General features: G+C 35.4%; 2 protein-coding genes across 3 annotated transcripts; both read left to right on the forward strand.

Annotated features, from left to right (window-relative positions):
• Nucleotides 1-841: 841 nt before the first annotated feature.
• Nucleotides 842-17455, forward strand: LOC131991695 (cysteine-rich protein 2-like). 2 transcript variants are annotated; one of them, XM_059357196.1, is made up of 8 exons: nt 843-1024; nt 8952-9046; nt 13322-13379; nt 13471-13599; nt 15227-15295; nt 15445-15539; nt 15621-15678; nt 16834-17455. In XM_059357196.1, the coding sequence occupies exons 1-8, from the start codon at nt 982-984 to the stop codon at nt 16896-16898; spliced, it is 612 nt and encodes a 203-aa protein (XP_059213179.1). In that variant the 5' UTR covers nt 843-981; the 3' UTR covers nt 16899-17455. The 2 variants fall into 2 exon arrangements, with proteins under 2 accessions (XP_059213180.1, XP_059213179.1); XM_059357197.1 differs by lacking the exon at nt 13471-13599 and having other exon boundaries at nt 842-1024.
• A 2603-nt stretch (nt 17456-20058) lies between these two features.
• pnrc1 (proline-rich nuclear receptor coactivator 1) lies at nt 20059-27098 on the forward strand. The gene is made up of 2 exons (XM_059356744.1): nt 20059-20690; nt 24534-27098. Exons 1-2 carry the CDS (start codon nt 20364-20366, stop codon nt 25011-25013), a joined length of 807 nt encoding a protein of 268 aa, XP_059212727.1. The 5' UTR covers nt 20059-20363; the 3' UTR covers nt 25014-27098.
• Nucleotides 27099-27714: the final 616 nt, after the last annotated feature.

Genomic DNA, 27714 nt, shown 5'->3' on the forward strand with positions numbered 1-27714 from the left:
AATTAGGCAACTTACTGTTTGTTTGTTTTTACAGTAAAACTTTTAAAACAAAAAACATTTTAAAATAAAAATGTGAGAAGTCTAAATGTTAAATAACAGTCGAGATATTTTTATTTTTTTATTTTTATTTAAAATTATAGATAATATACTGTATATAGTATATATATATCTGTATTACTACTGCATATTAACTGTTTTATGAATAGTTATAATAGACAATAAAATAAAATACAAATCATAATATAAAAATCACCATCATCATCGTCATAATAATAATACATAAATATTAAAACAATTTAAGTATGTATTTTTTATTTGTTGCAAAATAAAGAGACTCATATATATATATATATATATATATATATACATACATACATACATACATACATACATACATACATACATATTTAATAAAGCTTAATTTGAGGTTTTCACAATAGAACAGTTACATAATAATAATATTAATAATAATATATTATTATTATTATTATTATTATTATCATTATATCACTGTGTTTATATATATATATATATATATATATATATATATATATATATATATATACTCACTCCCACATATAATACAAATATATACATGTATTATAATTATTATATTTATTAACATTATTAGCCTATTATAATTATTATAGTTATTACATAATAAAAAAGTATAGTTATAAAATAATAATAATAATAATAATAATAATATATAATAAAAAATAAAGTATAAATATACAATAATAATAATAATAATACGTTTCATACATTAAAAAAGTATTTTAAATTCGTTCCTGAACATATTTCTTATGTCTCTGTGAGGATGGGAGCAGCATGACGTCACCGTGGGGGCGTGGTTATGTTAATGAGGCAGCGCCACAGAGGATGTGTGTGTGTGTGTCTCTCTCCATCCTCTGAGGTGTGTCTGCTGCCGCCGGAGCTGCAGCTCGAAGCACCGACTGCTGCTCTTTGTTCACACGGATCATGGCGTCAAAATGTCCCAAATGCGACAAGACGGTGTATTTCGGTGAGTGCATGTTTCATGTTTCCTGGGTAACCGCCCGTCGTCGAGGTTATTTACAGGCGGAATTAAATTAAGGCTTTGACTGCTGGTGGGAGTGTTTCCACCCAATATCCTCTAATTCTGCACATCTTATCATGCTTAATGTCTCTGCTTTTGTTTTTAATGAAACTGTATTTATTTTATTATGCAGAGTTTATAGAGGGGCTGAAGTGACGTGTATCATTGACAAAACAATGGGTTGTCCTTTTGTAAAAAAAAAAAAAAAAAATCGTATTTTATGATATTTCATAAATTTAATTAAATAACATTTAACAACTTTCTATAGAAGCATCCGAGAATACTGTACACATAGTATGTGATGACTTAATTAGTGACTGTCTTTTATAAATTATTCTTTTTAAAGCAAATGTTTTTTTAAAAGTAGGGCTGGGTCATATGGACTTTTAGCTGGATATCAAACACTTTAAATGTAATATTGGTTTTATAACAGTGTGAGCAGCACAAATCACCTGGAATCAGATTACTGTACCAAATATGTCCTGTGATGATTTAATTCATGACTGAGTTATTTTTAAAGCAGTGGGTTTATTAAAGGTGGGGCTGGGTCATATGGTGATGACATTAATATGGTGCTAACACGCCCATGTCATGAACTTCAAAATCACATGGTGCAAAATTAATATTCCACCATTGAAAAAACAATTTAATGCAGTAATTTGTAAGTATTTCCGTCATTTAGACATAATTGTCACTTTGTAAGTGGCAAAAATATGAATTTCTTGAGATAAAATATATTACTTGGATGGAATTTGAGGACCTGTAATATATTTATATATTTTTTTTTATATTTTGAGACAAGCTTGAGTTATTCTGGTTATAATTACCTGAAAGTTCACACAACAGGTTGTACATTTCTTTAGTCATTTAAAGCAACAATAAGGGACTTTTAGCTGGGTATTAAACTCTATAGACTGCATGTTTAAGTGGCTCAGAATGTTTTATAACAGTGTAAACAGCATAAATCGCCTAGAATAAGATTACTGTACAAAATATGTCCTGTGATAACTTAATTCATGACTGAGTTATTTTTAAAGAAATGGGTTTATTAAAGGTGGGGCTGGGTCTTATTGTGATGACATCACATGATGAAAAATTAATATTTCAGCATTGAAAAAAAATTTAAGTAGTAATTTGTAAGTATTTCCGTCATTTAGACATAATTGTCACTTTGTAAGTGGCAAAAACCGACTGATCAAGAATCGGAAAATATAAATTTCTTGAGGTAAAATATATGACTTGGCTGGAATTTGAGGACCTGTTATATATTTATACATATTTTTAATATTGTGAGTCAAGCTTGAGGTATTCTGGTTATAATTACCTGAAAGTTGACACAACAGGTTGTACATTTCTTTAGTAATTTAAAGCAACAATAAGGGATTTTAGCTGGTTATTAAACACTTTAAATCAGGGGTCTCAGACTCAAATTACTTGGGGGCCACTGGAGGCAGTATCACAATGACCAAAAAAAGACACAAAATGACAAAAAAAAGACACAAAATGACAGAAAAAAACCTAAATTACTTAAAAAAGACACAAAATGACAAAAAAAGACATAATTACCAAAAAAGACACAAAATTATTAAAAAGACACAGAATTATTTAAAAAAAGACACAAAATTACCAAAAAAAGTAATTAAAGGGACCTTCCACACACAACACGGTAAAGTGCCATTCATATAAAACTCACATTAAACTTTCATATCAAGGTGGGGGCCACATGGTGAAAAATTAATTTTTCAGCATTGAAAACATTTTTTTAAGTAGTAATTTGTAACTATTTCCATCATATACATTTCTTGAGATAAATATATGACCTAGCTGGAATTTGAGGACCTGCAATATATTTATATATTTTTTTTATATTGTGAGTTGATGTGATCTTTGCTTTATTTGGTCCATGTTTTAAAGTCATGAAAATTAGCCTCTATAGTCAAGCTTGAGTTATTCTGGTTATAATTACCTGAAAGTTGACACAACAGGTTGTACATTTCTTTAGTCATTTAAAGCAACAATAAGGGACTTTTAGCTGGTTATTAAACTCTTTAAATTTAATATTGGTGCCTCTATGGCTATGTCCAAACTGTAGGTTTAAGTGTGAACAGAACAAATGATGTGGAATCGGATTACTGAACCAAATATGTCCTGTGATGATTCAATTCATGACCTAGCTAGAAGCTAAATGTTCAAACAAACACAACTCAAACCACCCATTTGCATTCCATTAAAGCAATTAATATAAAAAATGACGGAGCTACCAGGGAGCTACGAAGGTCCGACTGTAGCTGCCCCCCGGGGTTCCCCACCCTAAACCACAGGGGTGCTGCGTTCAATTACCATGGTTGTTGAGAGATGCGTTGTTATATGGCAAGTGGAATAAAATTTCTTATGAACTCATTAACTCCGTTCCACTAACATAATGCTCAGGTGTTTTAATGATCCACTTAATGTGCCACTGGAACACAGGACAACATATAATAGATATTTCATAGGAAAATCAGCTGTTTTCCAGCTTTAATAGTCATTTACCACCATTAACAATGTATACGGTACTTTTCTTTCTAAAGTAAAGACATTTCTAAGTGATCCCAAACTTTTAGTGTAATGCAGGTCAGTACAGGACCGTGAGCAGTTCACTGGAGTCTGATATTGGCCACATTTTGTTCAGAGAACAGAGAAATGTGTTCTCTCTCTCTCTCTCACAGGGCTGCAAGAACAGAATGATGTCACTTTGTTCTTGCAGCCCTGGGAGAGAGAACACATTTATTTGTTCTTGGCACATCATCTGGACAGAACTTTGTTCTTGTGTTGTGTCCAAGAACTATTGTTTGACTCGTCAAAAATTTGACTTTGAATGAGACAAAGTGTGCTGCAGTGGGAGGGCCCTGTGAGAACCACGAGTTCTGCAGTGGAGTTTTTCGTGAAGAATGAAATGTACTCTCCAAAAAGAACTTTTTTCTTGTTATTGCCGCCTAGAGAACAAGAACAAATTTCTCTGTTCTTGGAGTATGTAAAGGGCTTAAGGCTGACTATTTTCCACAGTGGACTCGGGTTTGAATCCGGCCAGACCTCCCGCTCTGTCACTGGCTAATAAAAAAAAGCTGAAAATGCCGAAGAAATAATCTTAAAAATTCTCGTGATGATATTTTGTGTTTAATGTGAGTTTTATATGAATGGCACTTTACCGTGTTGTGTGTGGAAGGTCCTTTTAATTACTTTTTTATTATTTTTGTGTCTTTTTGGTAATTTTGTGTCTTTTTTAAAATTATTTTGTGTCTTTTAAAAAAAATGTGTCTTTTTTTAGTTTTGTGTCTTTTTTTGGTAATTCTGTGTCTTTTTTGGTAATTCTGTGTCTTTTTTTTGGTAATTTTGTGCCTTAATAAAATAATTTTGTGTCTTTTTTAAGTAATTTTGTGTATTTTTTTGGTCATTTTGTGTCTTTTTAGGGTCATTTTGTGTCTGTTTTGGTCATTTTGTGTCTTTTTTGGTCATTTTGTGTCTTTTTTTTTTTTATTTTGTGTCTTTTTTTGGTCATTTTGATACTGCCTCCAGCGGCCCCCAGGTAATTTGAGTTTGAGACCCCTGAGCTAAATGGATTCTCTGTGTTTATACTTTGCCAAACCTAACCTCACTTCCTCTTTCCCTCACATCATAATTACTGAAGCTTCTAGAAGTTGCAGCCTCACAAAAAACACCAATACGGGTTCTAATAACCTGAACCTCCTGGCTCATAAATTGTCTATCTACAGATTATAATGCAGTACTTTTTCTATCTTTAACTGTGAGCAGCGAGTCAGAGCAGCCTGCAGGGTTACAACATGTTTTACAGATAAAAACCCAAGCAAATAAAACTTTAATGCAACAAAGCATCAGTTATTAAGTCACTGGTGGAACAGTCAGTCTGTGCTTCCAACAGACGACATCCTGATCTAATAATCATCTGAATTCTGCTCTGCACTTCCTCAGTTAGCCTCTATGAATATAAAATGAAAGTTAAAGCCTCAGACGGAGCGTCCGGGCCTAAAACTGGTTTGACGCGGTGCAGACTGAGCTATAATTGGTTCACTATCTTTGGATAAGATTACAGGGAGCCATTCACTCTCCTGTTTGCTTCAGCCCTAAACTGTATATCTTATCTGACAGCTTACGACAAATCACTTTACATTTAACTCCACCTTTAACCCTTGTGTTGTCTTCGGGGTCAAAAATGACCCACCACTAAGTTTAACAGCAGAGGAAAGCCCCGAAATAATCTTTTTTGAACTATAAATTTGATGATTTTTCCTGGAAGGATCCCAACATAAGATTACATTTGTTCATATTTCCATAAAAGCTGTTCACCAACTGGGTGCAAATCTTGTCTTGGGAGTCATTTTTGCAGCTATTAAATCATTTTCATACCACAAAAACCATAAAAAACGATGCATGCATGCATGCATGCACGTGCACATGCATGCTTGCTATAAAAAATATGTTTACACCAGTGCAGTACCTTTAGCAATAAAAATAGCAAAAAATAAACCCCTACTTTAGTAAAACAGTAAATCAGTTATGACAAAAACGAGTGGATTACACTGATTTAATCCAGCTTTTCTGCACTGTTAAGAGGGAAAACCTCAATATTCACAAACTTGTGATGACTGACAGGTTGTTTCTTCATGCAAAATATAGATTTGGGTTTTAAAATTCAATTAATCTGCTTTATTTAAGGGGTTTAGTGAAAAGCGGTCATTTTTTACCCTTTGGACACGTAACAATACAAGCTTTAAATGCCTTTTTTACTCTTCTTTTAGCAGTTTTCTGGTTTTAAATGAGATAAAAAGGTTGATATAATCTTGCTCAGGTGTGACTTTATAGCCCATGTATTAGTTTCCAGCTTCTTTTTCATTTTGGAGGAACACCGTCTGGCATTATAAATAATTTATTGATTGCTCGTGCGTGACACGGATCGATTTTCTTTTGTTCTTTCATCTTCATATCTCTGGAGAACAGCAGCGGAAGGAGCAACCCCGCCCTGCAGCTGCAACCAAACATGCTGTTCCTTTTCTTTCCCACTTTCCTGAAACTCTGCAGTAAATTTACAAAGAAAAAAATCTGCTTCTGTGGCAGTGTGAGCTGCTGCACGGGGAATCTATTGTCTGCTTTTTCTTTGTCTATTTTGGGATTTTGAGCTTCAAGCATGTCACCATCCATCAAGTCTTTTTGGTGTGATTCATAATTTGTATTCATTTCATATCCAGGATTTTATTCATTCAGCAAAATGGTTTAAAATGGAAAAAGAAAAGTCACAAAAAAGAGGAAAACAAGCCAGGAAAAGGAGGAAACTTTCATCTTAAAATCTCAAGATTGCAACTGTAATATGTTCTATTAACCCTTTATCGGGCGAAAAAACTATATTTGATAACTTCAGTGGATATCTAAATGAGGTCCCCATGTCTCTCTGTTTGGTCGTAGAACCACATGGATTTCTTCCAGCTAATAATATAATAATAATAACTTCATTGACCTCGACCTCTAATGTAAAAATTAAAAATTTAGAAAAAAAATCTGCAAGAAACAGTCGTACAAACAGAGTTATTCTTCAATGACTTGTACCAGGAGAACTTGACTATGATGGCATATTAGGGCCAAGTATGAATAAAAATAAAAATACAAACCCGTGGGGAGGTAATATTTTGAGAAAAAAGTTGCAAATTTACTGGATTAAAGTGGCAAATCTACAAGAAAAAAAGTTGCAGATTTAAGAGATTTAAAGTGGCAAATTTGTGCGAAAAAAGTTGCAGATTTACGAGAAAAAAGTGGGGGAAAAGCAACTTTTTTCTCCCAGATTCACTTTAACCCTTAATAGGACACTCATTGAAATACTTGCAAATTCCAAATTTCAACCCTAGAGAATATTGGAGGATATTACATACTGCCAGAATGTGTAAAAAAAATACATAGGGGCCCAGGGGAGGGGGGTCATATTTTCAGAAAAAGTTTACGAGATTAAAGTGGCAAATCTACAAGAAAAAAATGCACAGATTAATGAGATTTAATGTGGTGAATCTGGGAGAAAAAAGTTTATTTTTTCCCACTTTTTTCTCGTAAATCTGTTACTTTTTTTGAGCAGATTTGCCACTTTAAATCTCATAAATCTGCATATTTTTTTCTTGTAGATTTGCCGCTTTAATCTCGTAAACTTTTTTCTCAAAATATGACCCCCCTCCCCTGGGTCCGTATGTTGTTTTTTTTACACATTCTGGCTGTATGTAATATCCTCCAATATTCTCTAGGGTTGAAATTTGGAATTTGCAAGTATTTCAATGAGTGTCCTATTAAGGGTTAAACTGTATTGGGTCAGCTGTTTGTTAGGGTTCATAGCATAAGTTATGGCATGATAAGAACACACACACACACACACACACACACGCCCACCAGCATCAATGCAAAGTGCTCGCTGTTTGCCAAGGTGACTTACTGTCACATGTCAGTGTGACAGGCTGGCCGGAGAGTCTAAACAGGAAGTGTCATGTTTTATCAGGGACTCAGTGTGTCGGATGGATATTCTGGGACTGATGGTGACCCTCCCTTTCTCTCTCTCTCCCTCTGTCTCTCTCCCTCTATCTATCTCTCTCTCTCTCTCTCTCTCTCTCTCTCTCTCTCTCTCTCCCTCTATCTCTCTGTCTGTCCTTCTGTCCTTTCTAAAAATACAAACCTATCAGCATCAAACTTTACTGAAAGCACCAGAAGTACAGCTCTATGGAATCAGCATAATCATGGCTAGAAATGGGAACAACTCAAACATGTCTTTGTGCAGAATGACAGAAATCACGATAAATTGAATTTTTCGATATAATTTCTTTTTCTAATTGGAATGAAATAGAAACTATGTATGCAACACTTTTCAAGTGCCATGAAAATTAGAAAATAAAAAGTTTGGTCTCCACATGCTAAACATATTTAAGTATGTCCTCTCCTCTCAGCTCTATGTAAACAGCCTCTCCTGTCCTCTCCTCTCTGCTCTGTGTAAACATCAAAATATCATTTACATATCATTTACATGTATAATTATACTGAAATATCAACATTTTAAGCTTAGTTTTGGTTACCTTTTCTAATCGACATGGATCATAATCTATAATCTGGTCAAGGACTGCCGGAAAAGTCAAATTCCAACAATAATTCTTGTTTTACAGTTTCTACGAAAAACTATTTTAAAGAAAACATACTTTTCAAAGGGTTAAACAACAATAATACCTGAGTTTGTTGATTAAATTGTGCACTATTAAACTGTAACTGAAGTTATCAAATAAATGTACTGCAGCAAAAAAGCATGATATTAACAATATATTTAAAACGGATTGTTTGAAAATATAATGCAGATATATAACATCAGCAATGGAATGGAAGTTTAATCCAGAACCAACAGGATGTTGTATACAAATTAAGCATTTCTAATTTTCCCCTGATTGCTGTACACCTATTTGGGAAGCAGATTCTTCTTTGTCTACAGTTTGTTCCAAGATACAGCGTTTCACAGATGCAATTCTCCCTTTTAATATTCAACCTAGAATATAACAGCATACCGCTTTTTTCACTGGTTCCCTGTAAGTATTTTTGGCACGGATGTGATAATGTTCTGGAACATTTCTGTTTACACACCTCTGACTCCTCCGGATGTTGCTCCTATGATTGCATCTTCATTTCCTTCTTCGGTGCATTTATTCTCAGATTTGAGTTATTTACTTGTCTACTTGTCTCTACCTCCTCATCTCACCTGCATCTTTATCTCGGCTCTCAAAGTCCCTTAAATGAAAAACATAAAACATGAGCATGCAACGCTGTTTTACAGGTTGATATAAATTCATAATTTCTGTCTCTTCTGCAGCGGAGAAGGTGTCGTCTTTGGGGAAAGACTGGCACAAGTTCTGTCTGAAATGTGAGCGCTGCAACAAGACGCTGAACCCCGGAGGCCACGCTGAGGTACGATGATGCTTTAACCCTTTATCACCTAGAACGAGTCCGCCAGAGCAGATATTTACATGTTTACATGCATTGGTGCCATTTTTTGGAGCATTTCAATATGCTAAACATCAATACAACTCTGACATATGGTTTTATGTCCATACAAATAAAATAAATTGCTTAAAAGTGCAAAAAAACACAGAAAAAAGAAAATATTTTTCTAAATACAGTCATGGAAAAAAATATTAGACCACCTTTTTTCTTCAGTTCCTTGTTCATTTTAATGCCTGTTACAACTAAAGGTACATTTTTTTGGACAAGTATAATAAAAGCAATGGAAAAATAGCTTATAAGAGTCTAATTTAATCCATCGGGCAAAGAACTATATTTGGTAACTTCAGGTAATATTTCGAGAAAAAAGTTGCAAATTTACTAGATTAAAGTGGCAAATCTACAAGAAAAAAAGTCGCAGATTTAAGAGATTTAAAGTGGCAAATCTGTGCGAAAAAAGTCGCAGATTTATGAGAAAAAAGTGGGAAAAAAGCAATTTTTTTCTTGCAGATTCACCACTTTAATCAAGTAAACTTTTTTCTCAAAATATTATTTTCATATGTTTTTTTTTTTTAATCGTTAAATGTTTTCAACTGATTTCTTAAAGGTGTATGAATCATTTCAAAATCATTAATAAGGTGTTAAAAATGTTATAATGAGTGCAACTAAAATTAATAAATTATTAATTATAAATGTATTGTTTGTTAATGGTAAAGTAACTTACATTAATATATCATCTATTTGCCATTTATAAATTATTTAATTAGTCAAACATTAATAAATTATGCATTTACCATTCTAAATGGCCTATATACGGTTTATAAATGATGATTAAACATTAATAAATGATCTATTTACCATTCTAAATGGCCTATATACGGTTTATAAATGATGATTTAACATTAATAAACTATCTGTTTACCATTTATAAATGATGGTTATTGTAAAGTGTTACCAAATCTTGAAGTGTGTAGGCAGAAAGTGTTTTTTTGAAAGAGCAAGAGATAAAACGAGAGTGAAAGTGCGTATTCGGGCTAAGAGAAATTGTAATATGTTTAAAGTTTACATGTTATTCCCAAACTTATGTGTCACCAAACATAATTTCCGGTCCATGATTCTCATTTTAAAGTCTGACTCAGGACAGAGCAGCAGAAATAGATCACAACAGAAGGGGAAGAAGTGTAATTAATCATTGAAACCAAGCCAAAAACATAACTTGGCCTCTGAATAAAGAGAAGATAACGCCAACAGGAAGTTCAGGGTTTCATTGTGGTCAGACTTTCCCGTTTCTCTATTGACTTTCTAACCGCGGGAGGAAGTCTGTTAATGTCACTGAGTCTAACCGCGGAGAAACCACATCTGCTTCCTCTCTGGGTCCCAATATTTGTGGTCAAAGGCAACAAGTGAAAGCCTGAGTCACCATGAACAGCTGATTCATCTCGGGAGCTTCTCTTTTTTTGTTTCTGTGTCCACATGAAAGCAACATCGTGTGCAATATGACTAACCGAAGGCAATAATAATGTGTCATCACTACAGCACTGATTCAAAGGGGTTTGGAAACGAAAACTAACGAAATAACGAAAACTAGAATAGAAAAAAACACTTTCATTAACTGAAATAAAAATTAAAACGAGAGTTTTTATACAAAATCTACAATAACTAACTGAAACTGTATTGTGTGGTTAAAAAACGAAACTAAAATTGTAGTGAAAATGTCCTTAGTTTTCGTCTTTGTCAACTTTTTTCATACGTAATCCAGTGTTTCTATTTCTCCACCGCTGAGTGTGTGTATTCCTGCTTTGTGGAATTAAATTGTGGAGTTAAATTACCGTAACTAGTGCAGTGCCCGTAGGAAGTATGTATTCGTTAGCATGCTAATCGTGAGATAGCACATTACGCAGTATGCTGCACTAAAAGTACATTAACATGAACCCAATTAGCTGATATACTATATTGCATGTAAGTATCTCATATCAACGCTAAGTAACATGAATGTCATCCCTGAATTACATAGTAATGTTACATAAGAAGTGAATAAAGCTAAATCTCTGCTTAGCATGCTAATCATGAATAACAGAATTTGCACATTACATGCAGACCACTACAACGTCTGCAACTCCATAAAACACTTACTTTTCATAAGGTACCACACCATCCAGCACATACACACTGAACATTGATATTCGCTGGAAAATATTTGAATATTATTGGAAAATCAAACCTTGTTGCACACTTTAAAACTCCTAAAGATAGGTAGGCTAAATAGACTTACAGATGAGATGAGTCAGGGTGGAAATCCAGAGTGAATTGTGTTGCTGACCAGGTGTAGGCCTATCACACAATGGGGCGGAGCTCCACTAAAAGGGGCGGAGCTCCCCTAAAAGGCGTCCGATCGGAAACAGTGCAATGGCGCAACACGTCCTACGTAAATAATGTTATTTTGAAAAAATATAAAAATCGAGGATGCACACCTTCGTGCCATGCACAAGCCACATACGAAATCTGAGGTCAGTCTGACTAACGGTCAGAGAGATATGAACTAGACACACACACACACACACACACACACACACACACAGATGCTTCTTGCTTTTATAGATAGATAGATGACACCATACTGGCTGTAAAGAGCAACTTCTCTGCTTTCAGAAAACAGAAATTTTTCGGATAGCATAAATCGTCCAGTTATTAAACGTGTTGCCGAGGTAACGCTCACTGCTTTCACTGTGTGCAAGTGAAAGTCTTAAATTCGGCCATGATATTACAAATCACATTTTTTGGGGGGCGGCGCTGATAATCCAGCAGAATACATACAGGGGCGATGCTGGATAATCCTTTTTGGTTGATATGAATTGTATTTATTTAGCTCCGACCAAATAGCTGCTGGTTTGTGAACATGCAGAAACACATGGTGAATATGTTTACTGAGACTGGGATGTCTACACTCCAACCAAAATAAAAAAAACACCCGGAACTGTAAGAGTTAATAACCTTATTAGGGCTGAGATGGATAAGGCAAAGGAAATAAAGGCAAAATTTATTATGACCTCTTTGAATCTCGCACCAAACATGACAAAACTAAAACTAAAACTAATGAAAAACCCAAAACTATTATAACCTTGGATTGGACGTAAATAAAACAGAATGCAATAACTTTTGAATCCTTTTTTCCATATATTCAAATGACTTGGCACCAAGTTATAAGTATCTAGGTGAAGTTTTTAAGCTTCGCCAATGGACACAAAATCAAAGCAGTGGTCCGTGCAGGAGACAAACTGTAAAATGGATCTTGTTGCATGACTACAGGATGGGCTGAAGCTAAACATGCTAATTACAGTAGATATCTCTGCAACATAAGACAGAGACATCTTTGACATAACGTCACAACTGTCACTTCTTCACATAAGGTTTTTTATTCTAAACAGTAATTCTGTCCAGATCTTACACATTGCGCCTTTAACCCTTTGATGCACAACATATGGACACCTTTTCTAATGCACAACATGGCTCAAAAATTCATTCCCCATGTTATTTCAGTCTGGCTGTGTGTTTCTTTGCTCTTTCTTTAGAAATCAATTCATTTTATGATTGAATAGTCCAAGTATTTTTTGAATACCTTGTTTTTGATTACAACAGATCATTTTGTAAAAAAAAAAAAAAAGTCGATTTGTGCTAAACAAAAACAAGATATTTACTGAATGCTTGGAACAATAAATGATAAAATACATTAATTTCAAAGAAGCCATACATGAAATAACATTGAAAATGAATATGGGTCATTTTTGACCCATGTTGTGCATTAGAAAGGTAGTGATACAAAAAGGTTTTATTTCAAAAAGTAAGAAATTAAAACAAAAATTTAAGATGTATAATGATCAAAAACAAGTAGATTGAAGAAAACCTGGAATACTGAATGATGAAATTAATATGTTGTAGAGATAGAGAATAAAATAAAAATAAAATAATACATAAAAACTTTAGACCCATGTTGTGCATCAAAGGGTTAAACAACAGTTATCAAACCGTTTGTGTCATTTTTCTTTCTTTCAGAGAGAATTTTAACACGTAATGGAGGAAAAGAGACCTCAGAACGGCCTCTGATGCGAGATAACGGAAGAAATAACAGAGCAGACAAGTCATTTGTAATGTGGCATTATGTGAATCCAAACAGACCGAATAGAAAAATGTGTTAAACTAAACCTGAGACACTCAGAGCAGCGACTGTGTTTTTATGTCCTGCAGCATGACGGGACGCCGTACTGCCACAAGCCGTGCTACGCCGCCCTCTTTGGACCAAAAGGTGCCGTTTATTGTTATGATTATTATTATTGTTATTTTTTACACTTTAAAACAAACCTTCAGTCACTGTCAGCTCTATAAATGCGTTTCAGGCGTAAACATCGGGGGAGCCGGCTCCTACGTGTACGACAACCCTGTCAACGAGGCTCCCGCTGCCGTTTCCATGGAAACCAACGCCAAGCCAGAGGAGAAGAGAGCCCCCGCACGGGGACCAGTGAAGGGTGAGAAATATGTGGAGTAAAAATAGAAAAACTGTCATATGTTGGGAAGAGAAATCTGCAACATCTGCTAGAAGAGAAGCGTCTCTGCAAGGAGGTTTAGTTTAATAAACCTTTGCTGTTTCATCTGTTTTTATATACTTTTTATTATGCATGTATATACAGCTTATTATAAGTACATTTTTTAAGTATTTTATTCTATTTTTTTATATATTTTTTTTTCACTTTGACTTACTGGATCAACATTTTAAAGCCAAAAAACACACAAAAAGCCTAAAAACCTAAAAATCTGATTTTGAAAATGATTTATTATACTTTCGGAACACATTCATGTTCAGTGACGAATTTTAAGTGTTGGTTACAGATATAATATATAAGAGGTAAAATGAGGATAAAATCTAGTTCTATGTTTTTATACTTATTATATTTGATCTTAACTGCGTTCTGCTTTCATACATTACTTCTTTATGACGTCACGACATAAAACCTTCAGCAGCGTGTTTCCTGCCCTCAGCTTCCCTCTAAAGTTCTGACTCTAAACTCCATGAGGCCAGTTTTTGTTTGATGATGATCGGCCAAGTAAAACCAGAGATAAGGTCAAATATATTTAGTATAAAGATATAGAACTAGATGTTCACCTCATTTTATATCAGATATAAGATGTTGTATGTTAGATTTCTAACCAACATTTAGCAGATTTTTACGTTTTTTCGTGTGTTTTTTTGGCTTTAAAATGTTGATCCATTCAGTCTAAAGTAAAAAATATATATATATACATAAAAAATTAAAATAAAGAAATCATTTTTAAGTGGTATAAACATGCAGAATGACAAGATATGAGTCTTAGTCGATGAGAGGACTAATTGGTTGTTTTGGTCTTAGATTTCTATAGTTGATGAGACATTTTTTCATGACTGATTTCCAAGAAACTCATGAGCACAAATAGTTTCTTTTTTTGCATGATTCTTTGTGGAGAAACTCAGTTTTACAGATCTGTTACATAACCCAACTAATTCAGTTGACGACCTTCTTGTGAAGGACGGCCCTGAAAGTCACAGAAAGAGAAAATAAACTCACTAGACACTATTAGCTACAAGGTGTACCTAATAAAGTGGCATTGTGGTCTTCTGCTGCTTCAAGGTTGGACGTGTTGTGTGTTCAGAGACGGTCTTCTGCAGACCTTGGTTCTGGTCTAGTCTGTCCGTTCTCCTCTGACCTCTGACATCAACAAGCATCAAGGCTCTCTGGATGTTTTCTCTGTAAACCTTAGAGATGGTTGTTAGATCAGCAGTTTGTTAAACACTCAGACCAACAACCATAACACGTTCAAAGTCTCTTAAATCCCCTTTTTTCCTCATGCTGATGCTTCAGCAGCTTGTCTCCACCGTGTCTACATGTCTAAATGCATTGAGCTGCTGCCTCGTGATTGGCTGAGTAGATTTCTGCATTAACGAGCAGTTGAACAGGTGTACCTAATAAAGTGGCCGGTGAGTGAGTACAAGAAAATGTCATGCCAATTTCAGGCAAAGTGATCATACGGAGACGTTTAAAAAAAACAGGGAGATAAAAATAGGTACGAGGATGATCAGAGAGATTATGTGTCTAATTTTATGTGATTTTTTTTTTTCAGCTGCGAGCTTCTCCTCGTTCTCCGGAGGACCCAACATCTGTCCCCGATGCAACAAGACGGTTTATTTCGGTGAGCAGATCGGTGTCTTCTTATCTCACAGTTGGTGTGTTGTACTGTACACGTGCTATATTATGTGCTGGAATGTGTCTGAGTGACTAAGGCAGCTGGTTTCCATAGTGACTATCTCCATGGTGGTGCATATGTGTGTGTGTGTGCAGCTGAGAAGGTGTCGTCTCTTGGGAAGAACTGGCACCGGCCCTGTCTGCGCTGCGAGCGCTGCAGTAAGACTCTGGCTCCCGGCAGCCACGCAGAGGTGAGACACGCCCAGATGTTTCCTCGTGTTTCTCAAGGTTTTACTCTCAAGGAGGAATTAACAGGATTTTTTCTTTTGCAGCATGATGGACAACCGTACTGCCACAAGCCGTGCTACGCTGTGCTGTTTGGGCCCAAAGGTATGAAGTCAGGAGCACAAATAAGACAACAAATACTGTTATTCCTACAGGATCGTATTTAAGATCAAATGCACACATTCTGCACCTTTCTATGTACATGAGCCTCTTTGTAAAAACAGTAAATTCACGATTCTTTACCAAACTGAAGGTGTGCGTTTGAATACACCAACAAAATTCACATATATATTAACCCTCTGAACCCCACTGGGTGAAAAAGTTTTATTTTGAAAATTGCCCAAAATGCATCATTTATCATAGAAAGAAACCAGAAAAAAGGCATTATCATTATTAGAATTTGAACTTTCTGACAGTCCTTGAACAAAGGTTACGTCACTCTTCATTAAAAAAAAAAAGTGACCAAGACGGAGCTTTAAATTGTTATATTTCTGTCAGAATCACTTTATTCTACATGTCTCATTTAAAACGTCACCAAAAATAAATTGTTTGCACTAACTAGATCCTGTTAAAAACATTAAATTCTGCTCCTCAGAGACACTGTGAAGACATGATTGATTCTGCTGATACGAAGGGAGACGTGACAAATATTCACTGAAAATCTGTTTACGCAGAGCTGAGGGGAGAGGACAGGAGAGGCTGTTTACACAGAGCAGAGGGGAGAGGACAGGAGAGGCTGGAAACATGACAATACTTCAATATGCACAATATGTGGAGACACATTTTTTTCCTTAAATATTCATGACACTTGTGGGCACTTGGAAAAGTGTTGTATATATGAATTCCATTTTATTCCAATTAAAAAAAAATAATTTATCAGTGAAATTCAACTTGCATTATTTCCTTTTTCAATGATTTCTGTCATTATAACTGTGTTATTCTGCACATGTTTGAGTTGTTCCCATTTCTAGCCATGATTGTGCTACAATGAGTAAAATGTAAGAGCAAAAAGCATTAATTCTCTTGAATCAAGCTCAAGGTCACGTTTATTTCTAGAGCACCTTATACACAACCAAGGTTGACCAAAGTGCTTTACATAAATGAAAAACAACAAAAAATCCAAAAGATACATAAATGAATAACAATAAACTCAAAGATAAAATTAAAAAAGACAATTTCATCTAGTAATATATGACTAATGGACTTGTTATTTGGGTGAAGTGACCCTTTAAAGTGAAAGCTGCTCTCTGCCTCTCTCAGGTGTGAACACTGGAGGTGTGGGCAGCTACATCTACGACGAGCCTGAGGCCGAGGCCCAGCCCTGAGGCCCCTGAGGGCCCTGAGGCCCCTGAGGGCCCCTGAGGGCCCCGCGAGCCTCCGACTCCTCCAGGACCCTCCGTGTCTCTTTGATTTGCCTTCTTCAGTCTTGGTGACAGATGATACGCACTGCGGTCACAGGGACGGATATTTAGATGTTTCTGTTGTATTTGTATATTGTTTATATATCTATTTTTTGTACCGATACAAACCTTTAACATGTCCTCCCGTGTGACTTTCAGATTGGCCTTCTCGGTTTCTTGGTTCTCTTTGCCAAATAATTATTATGTAGTGGATTAAAAGCGCCTCTGTCACTAATGATTCATAGTTTTTCAGACTTTTGTGCACTTATGACATGTACCGTATGAAACGTACCAGCGCACCAATGTATTGTCAGTGTTGTTGAACAGGTTCTTCCTGGTTCTAAAAGAGGGATGAGGTGTGACTGTACACACAGAGACGTGAGTTTTACTGAATGTTATGAGGGTGAGTTGGAGGTCTGTTGGGAATAAAAAGTGTTCAACTGTGCATCACATTTTCTACAGTAAAACTGTGTGAAGCCAAACCTGTGTGTTCTGTGTCTCCGTGAGTTATTAATTACAAAAAAAACAGCACAATGTTTACTTATGTAGAGCATTTCATACACAAGGAAATAAATATTTAAAACGTTTTACTATTGATCTGCCTGTTGTTTTAAATAAGCATCTAATAGTTTAGAAAATAGTAAAAATTACGTATTTCCAAGGGCTCAAATGTCTGCAAATTGGTTGTTTTGTAAGACAAACGATCCAAAACCCTAAATGATTTCATTTACGATGATTTAAACAGAGAAAAACAACAACGAAGAAGCTCCAACCAACATGTTTGGTATTTCTCCTTGATAATTATTTATTGTTAATAGCAATAATTCTCCTGAAATTTTAGAAATGTTGTTATTCTTAGCATATGCTATGCTGCTTTATAATAATAAATAATTTCTACATTGATAGAGACATTAAGGAGACATACTTAAACCAAGTGTGCATAGAATATATTGGCAAAATTAAATAAATAAAATTTAAAAAAGGGATTTTAAATTCAAAACAGCTTCACCAGACAAAGTAAACATCTTAAACTCAGGTTTGGTGCAGACTGGAAACTAGTGCAGTGATGTCATCTGTTGGGCTCCTATTATTATTATTATTATTATTATTATTATTATTATTTGTTATTATATATATATATCATTTTTTACTTGTAAACATAATTTTAAAATACCTGTATTTTTTCATTATTTTTTCAAATTAATAATTTATTATTTTATTAATAATGAATCTTTTTTTATTGGTTTATTCCCTGTCAAAACTCTAAATAAATAATTTCCTGTCTATCTATGCCCCGCCTTCAACCAATAAGACGGTGAGACGTCACAGACAGGATGCAGTTAGGAACGCCCCTTACTGGAAACTGATCTACCGGAAGTGGAGATTTGTCAAGTTAAAAAGAGTGTGTGTGACAAACTATCGGAAGTTGGGAGAGTTTGTCTACAAAATAAAGTGACGACAATGAACTGTATCAACATGCTGCAGTAACAAGTGGGGAAAATGAGGAAATTATGCAAGAATTCAAGGTACTTACACCTTATGCTTTTACTACGTTTTCTAGCTTTTACTTTTGACTGCTGTACATTTATCTGTCAGCTTTGCAAATTCTTATTTCATATCTAGAAAACATTTCACCAGCATATTAATATGTTAAAAAAAATGATTTTAGACATATTTTTCGCAATTTAAATTACTTTACAGGACAAGCTACAGCATTGAGATGTAACTAATGCATTTATCAAGATATTAATATAGTATATTATTAAATACCTGACCAAAAAACATGTATCACATCATTAAACAATGAAGATGAATACTCTTCTAAAGGTCTAAACACACCAGTTAAGTATTTTATATGCTGATTTCAGTATTTCTCTCCCTAAAATCGTATTCCATTAATATTTACATATTTATTTTCACTATATTTCTCCCACAATTGCACTCGTAGTAGCTTTAAGAGGTTTGGGCTTGATGTTGTTATTACATTTGATATAAGATACAATTGAAAAGTTATGAGTGCATGAATATATGAGTACAAAGACTGTGGTATTTCTACTTACTTAAGTCAACGATCAAAATACTTCTTCCATGAATAAGATGAAAGCAAATATCTTTAATTACTGTAAAAAAGAACATTTAAAACTGAACATTTAAATTATTTATTTATAGATGTGTCCCATCTATTAAGTGAAATGTGTGTATATATCAAAATCACTAAAATCAAAATACTTCATACTTATATTTGTACATGTCTTCATTTACTTAAGGCTTGAATTTGTATTTATATTGTTCCATATTTAGTGTAGAGTGCTTTTTAACCTTTATTTTATTTACAGAATTACTTTCTATTCTATTCTTATACAGCAGCAACTGTAACAAAGTAATTTCACCCCAGGGATCAACAGGGTGCATCTCAATAAATTAGAATATCATAGAAAAGTTTATTTATGTCAGTAATTCAATTCAAAAAGTGGAAAAAACACATTATATAGATCCATTACACACAGAATGAAACAATTCATGTCTTAATGTATTTAATTTCTTCTAATTATAATGATTATGGCTTACATTTAACAAAGACCTAAAATTCAGTGCCATTCTTCTCAAATCTGTTCCTAAACCGACTGACTATAAAATTTGATTTCCAGTGTCAGTCAGTTACGGTCCATTTAAATAAAGAATAAATTAAAATTAACAAATAGCTCACTGCATTTTCTAAAAAGATGGTTCCTGCAATAAATATTGTGCGAAAAAGGTTTTATATTGGTGCATTTTGGACAACAACCCTGTGTCATTTCACATTTATACACATAACTTAATTTCTGAATGTATTTGTTTCTTTGCATGTGTGGATTAATTGGGTTGTCCCAACATCTGGTGAAAATGTCATGTCAATAGCACTATATTTGTCCAAACAAATGAACCTTTAGTTGTACCAGGCATTAAAATGAACAAATGCAAGGAAGAAAACAAGGGTGGTCTCATACTTTTTTCCACGACTGTATATTTCTGATTCTGATTCTAAATAAGCCGCCTTATTTTGAAATACACCACCGGAAGTCGCATATTTTGTTTGGGCTAGCTTAACATTTGTGCTAACGCTACTTCTGCTTTGAGGAGCTCACAGACATCGACGCCATCTCCGCATATAGGACCCCCGTCGTTTTTTTAGCAGCAAAAACAACAATAAATTGTTAAAACTCCGTAAATTGGTTGCCAGGGAGTTCTTAGACGGCACTATAACGTTATATTCGTTTAGTAATATAGTGTTTTTTCGCCCGAGAAGCAGCAGCAGCTAACTGTTAGCTTGTGACGTTGTTAGCTGTACTAACTTGTCCGCGGAGGGATATTTCATTCACAGCCTGTTTATGTTTTCACCGCCGCGGAGAAATGTTGGACGGATCTGCGGCTCACAGCGATGAAGCCAACAACATCGGCAACGTGGAGAACAACAACCCGATCTCGTTGATTCCCGGCGGCGGCGATGGGGTGAACAAACCGCGGCAGGCAGCGCTGCTGAAGAAAGGAGGCAGGAAGCTGCGGTCGGCGGCGCCGCTGCATCACCAGAAGCCGCCGAGAAGCGGCCCGAGCATCCGGCTGTCCGACCACAACAACAACAACAACAACACTGTGGCCGCTCAGCCCGGTGCCGAGCTGCCGGCCGGGACACAGACAGTCCTCACCCTCCATCACCTCAAACAGGGAGCCAAGAAAGAGGTAACTCTCCTCTTTTTTTTTATTTTTTTTTTATTGTTGTTGTTGTTGTTTTTGTTGTTGTTGTTGTTATCATAACATAACTCATAGCACCAACATTTTTATACTGTATATTCATATTTATTCTGCACTGGAATTCTATTCCACTCCTTAATACATACTCCTTCTTTAGACACTTTATTTTTATTGTATTTTATTGTATTTTTATATTTTATTGCTTGAAGTATGCCTAGGTTGTTCTTTTTATTTAATTGTGCTGTCATTGTCTCTGTGTGTAATGCTGAGGTAACTGTCCTCTTTTTTTATTTTATTGTTGTTGTTGTTGTTGCATTTTGGACAACAACCCTGTGTCATTTCACATTTATACACATAACTTAATTTCCGAATGTGAATGGGATCAAGTTCAACAGGGTGCATCTCAATAGATTAGAATATCATAGAAAAGTTTATTTATGTCAGTAATTCAAGTCAAAAAGTGGAAAAAACACATTATAGAGCTCAATTACACACAGAATGAAACATTTCATGTCTTAATGTATTTAATTTCTTCTAATTATAATGATTATGGCTTACATTTAACAAAGACCTAAAATCCAGTGCCATTCTTCTCAAATCTGTTCCTAAGCCGATTGACTATAAAATTTGATTTCCAGTGTTAGTCAGTTACGGTCCATTTAAATAAAGAATAAATTAAAATTAACAAATAGCTCACTGCATTTTCTAAATAGATGTTTTCTGCAATAAATATAGTGTGAAAAAGGTTTTATATTGGTGCATTTTGGACAACAACCCTGTGTCATTTCACATTTATACACATAACTTAATTTCTGAATGTATTCTTTTTTTTTTATTTTATTGTTGTTGTTGTTGTTTTTGTTGTTGTTGTTTTCTCCGGTGCCGCAGTTCTGTTAACCCTCTGAGGCCTGAACCGTTTCAGGGCGTTTTTTGTTCACATTTTACTCACTGTAGCCTTGAATTTCACTGCAATATTGAAGTCCTGCACCTTTATTGAATCAGCACAATCATGGCTAGAATTGGGGATACATTCAAAATGTTTTTGTGCAGAATAATACAGTTATAATGGCATAAAAAATGCAAAAATGCAACTTGACTATCTCAGCTATTTTAAAAAAAATGCACTAAAATGAAATTTACATATACAACCCTTTTACGTGGTTTTATTGGGTTGCAGAAATTTTTTAATGTGTTTTTTTGGGCAATGTTTTGAGTGTGACATTAATTTAATTTAAAAAAAAAATCAAAACTATAAGCATTGTAGCTTTCCTCACCTATGAAGTGTTCAAGGACTGTCAGAAAGTTCAAATTCTGATGATAATTCCTGTTTTTTTTTTGTAGTGTTTTTGGTGATCTTTAAAAAGAAAACATACCCTTATCTTTCCTTTGAAACCAGTTACCGTCTGAAGAGTATTTCAACCTAAAAAGACATCCTGAGTTTGTTTCTGGTTAATAAATCACCCTAAATTATTACCCCAGTGAATTAAATATATTTTTGACAGTTGTTGGGACAAAAAGAAACCCTGGTTTCTTTGAAACTGCATCAGACACTTCCCTATTTCCTGACATGTTTGACACTGAACTGTTGCTCCATTAGCCTAGAAAACAATCGGCTGCTCAAACAGTCAGTTAAAGTCCTATTTCCATCCTTGTCAGCATAAATATTTTTTAAGCTTCAAGCTAAAACATGATGTCTTTTCATGTATTCTTGTTCTAAAGTGTCATGATAAAGTCTCCGGTGGTGCCAGAGGCAGTGACGCAGTTACTAATCTTTGTGAAGAATCGAAAGTATTAAAGGGAAGAAAGACTTGTTCACCACACGTCTGTCTTCCTGCTTTCACGGTTTATAGCCTCAGGCTGCAGGCTGCTGACAGGCTCGTCTGTAGAGTTAAAGGGAGTAACGAAGCAGGGCTCATGTGACTCAAACTATGTTAATGATGTCGTAATTGTTCAACTTCGTTGCACAATTGAAGGTTGTCTTTAGACGCCCTTTAATTAAACAGTTACGCACTGACATCACCTCCGCCCTACCTGGTGATTATTATTGACACGATACCTGAGGAACTTGACTTCACACAAAAGGAAATAATGAGGTTTCAGGTTTCACCAATAGCTGAAGTCATAGTGTGTGTGTGACAAACGGCATGAAGCTCCCACGCAGTTTTTATTTTTGTCCGTCTTTAAGTATAAAACAATAATAATAAAAAGGAATCTGTAAAAAGAAATAGAAATAATAATAGAATTGTTTTTATTTTTGTCTGATGTTGCAGTTTAAATATTGTTAATATGCGTCAAAAACTGCAACAATAGTCCAAAACGATCAAGGGTTAAGGTGCTTCAGGACTATATGGTTGCAAAATTCCGGGAATTTTTAAAGTTGGAAATGGGAATTTATGGGAATAAACACAGAACTTACAAAATTGAAAGTTGGCCATTCACAGGGAGCTTAAATAAAGTTGGGAAAATATATTTCTTGAGCATAATCTTGACTAAAAAAAACAAGATTTCATGCAAATATACCCGAATATCTGCTATTCCTATTCCAGCACACTGCTTACTGTAGGGCTGCAGAGGCCACGCCCCCTACAGAGACCACGCCCCCAATATGCACAGTGCATTCCTCCATCACATGTTCAATTAATTTACTGGTTGAATGGGACTTGTGGGGATTTTTGGAGGAGGGAGGATCATTTTACTAAATATTTGAATGGGTGAGGTCAGGGGGGAATAATAATATTCAACAACTTTGTTTTTGTTGTTCAATTAATTATTATTATTATTATTATTAGGGACCGAGCACTGAAAGTGCGAGGACCCTGTTGTAATTATTATTATTATTATATGAGTACTTTTTCGTCATTATTCTCATTGTAGAATACATTTGCAGCTGCAGCACCAGAATACTTAACCCTCTCAACCACAAGCTGTTTCAGGGAGTTTTTTAAAGTTCAAAGTTTTTTTTACTCTCTGTGGCCTTGTGTACTACTGCAATATTTAATTCCTGCAGCTCTGTGGAATCAGTACAATCATGGCTAGAAGTGGAAACAATTCAAACATGTCTTTTGTGCAGAATAACACAGTTATAATGACAAATTATAAAAAAGTGACAGCAAGTTTCTCAGATATTTTTTCAAATTGGAAAAAAAATGGAATATGCACTTTTTTTAAACACTTTCAAGGGGTGGGTATGTACAATATGTGGGTCTCCACATATTGTACATACTGAAGTATTATCATGTTATCAGCCTCTCCTGTCCTCCTCTCCTCTCAGCTCTGTGTAAACAGATTTTCAGTGAATATTTGTGACGTGAATCAATCATGGCGCAGAATTTAATGTTTTTGACAGGATCTGGTTATTGCAATCGGTTTATATTTTTTGATGTTTTAAATGACACATGTATAATAAAGTGATTCTGACAGAAATATGCCAATTTAAAGCTTAGTTTTGGTTACTTTTTCTAAAGGAAACTTTTATAACCTATCATCTGTTCAAGAACCGTTGGAAAGTTCAAAATCTGACAATGTTTTTAACAGGATCTGGTTAGTGCAAATGCTTTATTTTTAGAATAAAGTGATTCTGACAGAAATATCACAATTTTAGACTTTGTTTTGGATGCAGTTATCTTCATCCAGACATCTCACTACCACCCGAACTTTCAAATACCTTTATTATGAAGCATCACATAAAAGAAGTGTCAATTTTTTCAGTGTCTGACTAATAATATTGATCATAAAACGACTTTAATCCTCAGCATGAGGATTTGTCCCGTAATAGAATCACAATATTATCAGAAAAAAAATATTAATAAGAGTTGTGTTTCTGTTGCTCAGTTGCTGAAATCCAAAGGCGGCAGACTGGAGCGCGGAGCTGCACAACCAGGTGGCCAACCAGCCCGCAACCTGCCCCGACATGATCAGAGCGCCCAGAACGCGGCCGTGCGGAGCCCCAAGCCGAAGCCGGGCCACGCCCCGGGAGCCGGCCACGCCTCAGCCAAGAGAGACAGCCCCAACAAGCCGCCGTCTCTCCACCAGCCTCCACGCCTCCGAGAGCAGAAGAAGCCCCTGCACACCTCCAACAACGTCAAGATCTTAGCGAACGTGCCGCCGCCTGCTGATGTCGCGCCCGAATACCTCAAAGACGGCGAGAAGGTCTACGCTGGAGCAAAGTTCAGCGAGCCGCCGTCACCGAGTGTCTTACCCAAACCGCCCAGCCACTGGGTCGGAGAAAACGAGCCTCAACAGAGCAACCAAAGCCGAGAGCAAATGACTGTTCATCTCAAATCTCTGCTGAAGGTTCAAGATAAATCATGAACGGATTTACAAACACACAAAAAAAAAAAAAAAAAGACACAGAGGTGAATTGGCCTTTAACACACTGCAATAAAATATAGGGCGTTTTTATTAACTGTAGTACAATTTCCCATAATTCAACACGCTGCCTGCATTTGTGAACATTTATGAGACGTCGGTTGTTGCTGGAGATCCGACTGACACGCTTGGGTTGTCAAATATTAACGATAAAATAATGAATGTGATCAGTCGGAGGTGGTCTCCAGCTGCAGCGCGAACAAGCGTCTCATGTTTACATCTCGTCGAGTGATTACGGCACTTTCCTTATAAACGCTTTCGAAAAAAGGCAGTTTTTTTTTTAAAAAAAGGAGCTCGTGTAAATGTACATAATATATTGTAAACATATATTTGTGTATATTTTTCCTTGTTATTTTAACTGAGATTCTAGTTTTGTTACTGAGGTTTTTTTTCCAGAAAAAAAAGAAAAGAAAAAAAAAGAACATAAAAAAAAAAAGTCCCCTTGCGAACTGAGGCACTTTGTTACAGCTCCTTCAGCGTGCGGCTCAGTGGACACCAGAGAGACTTTTCTAACTGATTTGCACTGAAAATCTGGGAAGCGGCGGGAGAAACGTTGTTTGTTTCCGAGTCTTGACCGGCCACTTTGATGATTTCACAAGCCAGCTTCGAGCGCACAAGGAGAGGACTTCCAGACCCTTTCAGGAATTTGGCTCAGATAGCAGGACGAATCAGGAAATCTACCAGCTGGTCCGCCGAATTTTACCCGCCCTTCCCGGGAAAACACGGGTCCAGCCGGTGGAAAAAAAAGCTAAGAGTGGAATCAGAATCAGGGACTGTGAGGCCGCTGACGCCTCTGCAAACTGAAGAGAAGACGACAATGTGAAAAGTCTCACAACCAGCTGCTGCTGAACCAGCCTCCAGCATCCAAACAGAGTGCTTTTTCTTTTTTATCTCTATTGCACTGAATACGTTCACATCAAGCCGGATTAAGTGAAAATATCTTTTTCTCTTGACTGCCTGTCCACACTGACAGAAGCTTTTTTCCCAGAGCCGTATCCAGGGTTGGCGAGGCTTAAAAATCGTGTTTTCTCTGCGATCAGTGTTTCTAATTGTCGGTATGGATCACCCGCGCAGCTCTTTTGTCCCGATTAAGCCATTAATCGAGCGACACAAACACCTCCTGCACCTATTTTGATAATTGTTTGTGTCATTTCCGAAAAAAAACTTTCTGCTTCCGGCTTCTTAAACGGAAAAGGATTTGCTCCAGTTTTAAATCAAATTTGGAGTATTTGCACGATAAGACATTTCAATATGTCACTTCAGGTTCTATCGAGAGCAAATAAACGTGGTGAAAACAATCGGTTTATGAAAATAAACAAACAGATTGTAGCCTCGTGATCAGAATCTATAATGACTTGATCGGCACCTGAGAGCTGGCGAACATGTATTTATGAAAATACCTGGCAATAGAAACAATACGTGAGGACAATTAAATGGTGACTTTGTCTATTAAAAGACAAAAATCAAAGAGGGCAGAGAAGGAGGACAGAAAAATAAGAGAATAAGCTGTTTTTTTCTTCCTGTTCCCAGTGTGGACGGCGTTGTTTTTACACGTTTTAAAGATTGTATGGCTTCATGTGGACGCAGTTTCACTTCCGTCTGTGTGTTTTGTCTTTTTTAAAGGGGACTTATTTTCACGCACTTCATTTCACATACCTCTTTGTTTCTGTGACGTTCTTTTAAAGCACGTTGATGCAGTATGTGTTGGATTTTTGGCACAGATGATCTTGTGATTATGTACCACATGTTTTTGTTTTTCGTTGTTGTTTTTAACAGTTTCTGTGGATGCAGGCAGCTGCCGGATCTCGTTTCTTGACCTCTGTGACGTCACGTACATGGAAAGTTGTATTACTGTAGCAAAAACTGCCCATTTTATGACAGTGTTTTAAAATTTGTTTCATTCCAGTCATGAGAATATGCTTCCCAGCACAGCTCCCATGTCAAAAAAAAATTGCGGGAAAAAAAAATATTTTATGAAGTCTTTCATATCTAAATTTAAAAAATTCTATTAAAATTTGGTTACCCCTATGATTTGTTGCTCCTGTGTTTATTACAAGATAATTTGATGTCAGTCTTGTTAAATGTGGATATAAAACATGTTTTATCCAGAGATAATCTCGTTCATATTTTAGAACAGAATAATAGTGGAAAAAAATTAAGAAGAAAAATTTTAAATTCTACAATAATTTGACACAAAAATTATTGCCAGGAACAACTATATGGAAAAAAAAAAGAATAAATCTCTAAATTAAACTACTTTCCTGTCACTCAGTTTGCATTTTGGTGTATGTAAAGATTATTTTGTCATAATTTAATTTAATCATTACTAAATACTTAATATTTAAATTTATATTCTACTGTGAAATATTTTACCTTGAAAACCATCAGATTTTGATACTTTTTTCTTTAATTTCAAGTGTCTTGATTTGTGTCACACAGAGAGGAGAGAATTGCCCTGTGCGATAACAAACAAACAAACATCTGTACCTTGTTTCCATTTTATGGCCTTTTTTCTTGCACATTTAGAGACAAATGTTATATTTTTTATTTATTTTATGGTAATATGTTCGGTCACAGATTTAAACAAGTGCCATACTGCTTCCATTTCTTAATGATGGTTTAACTGAACTCTGGGTTGTCCAGT

Source organism: Centropristis striata, chromosome 18, assembly GCF_030273125.1.
Source record: "Centropristis striata isolate RG_2023a ecotype Rhode Island chromosome 18, C.striata_1.0, whole genome shotgun sequence".
NCBI lineage: Eukaryota > Metazoa > Chordata > Actinopteri > Perciformes > Serranidae > Centropristis > Centropristis striata.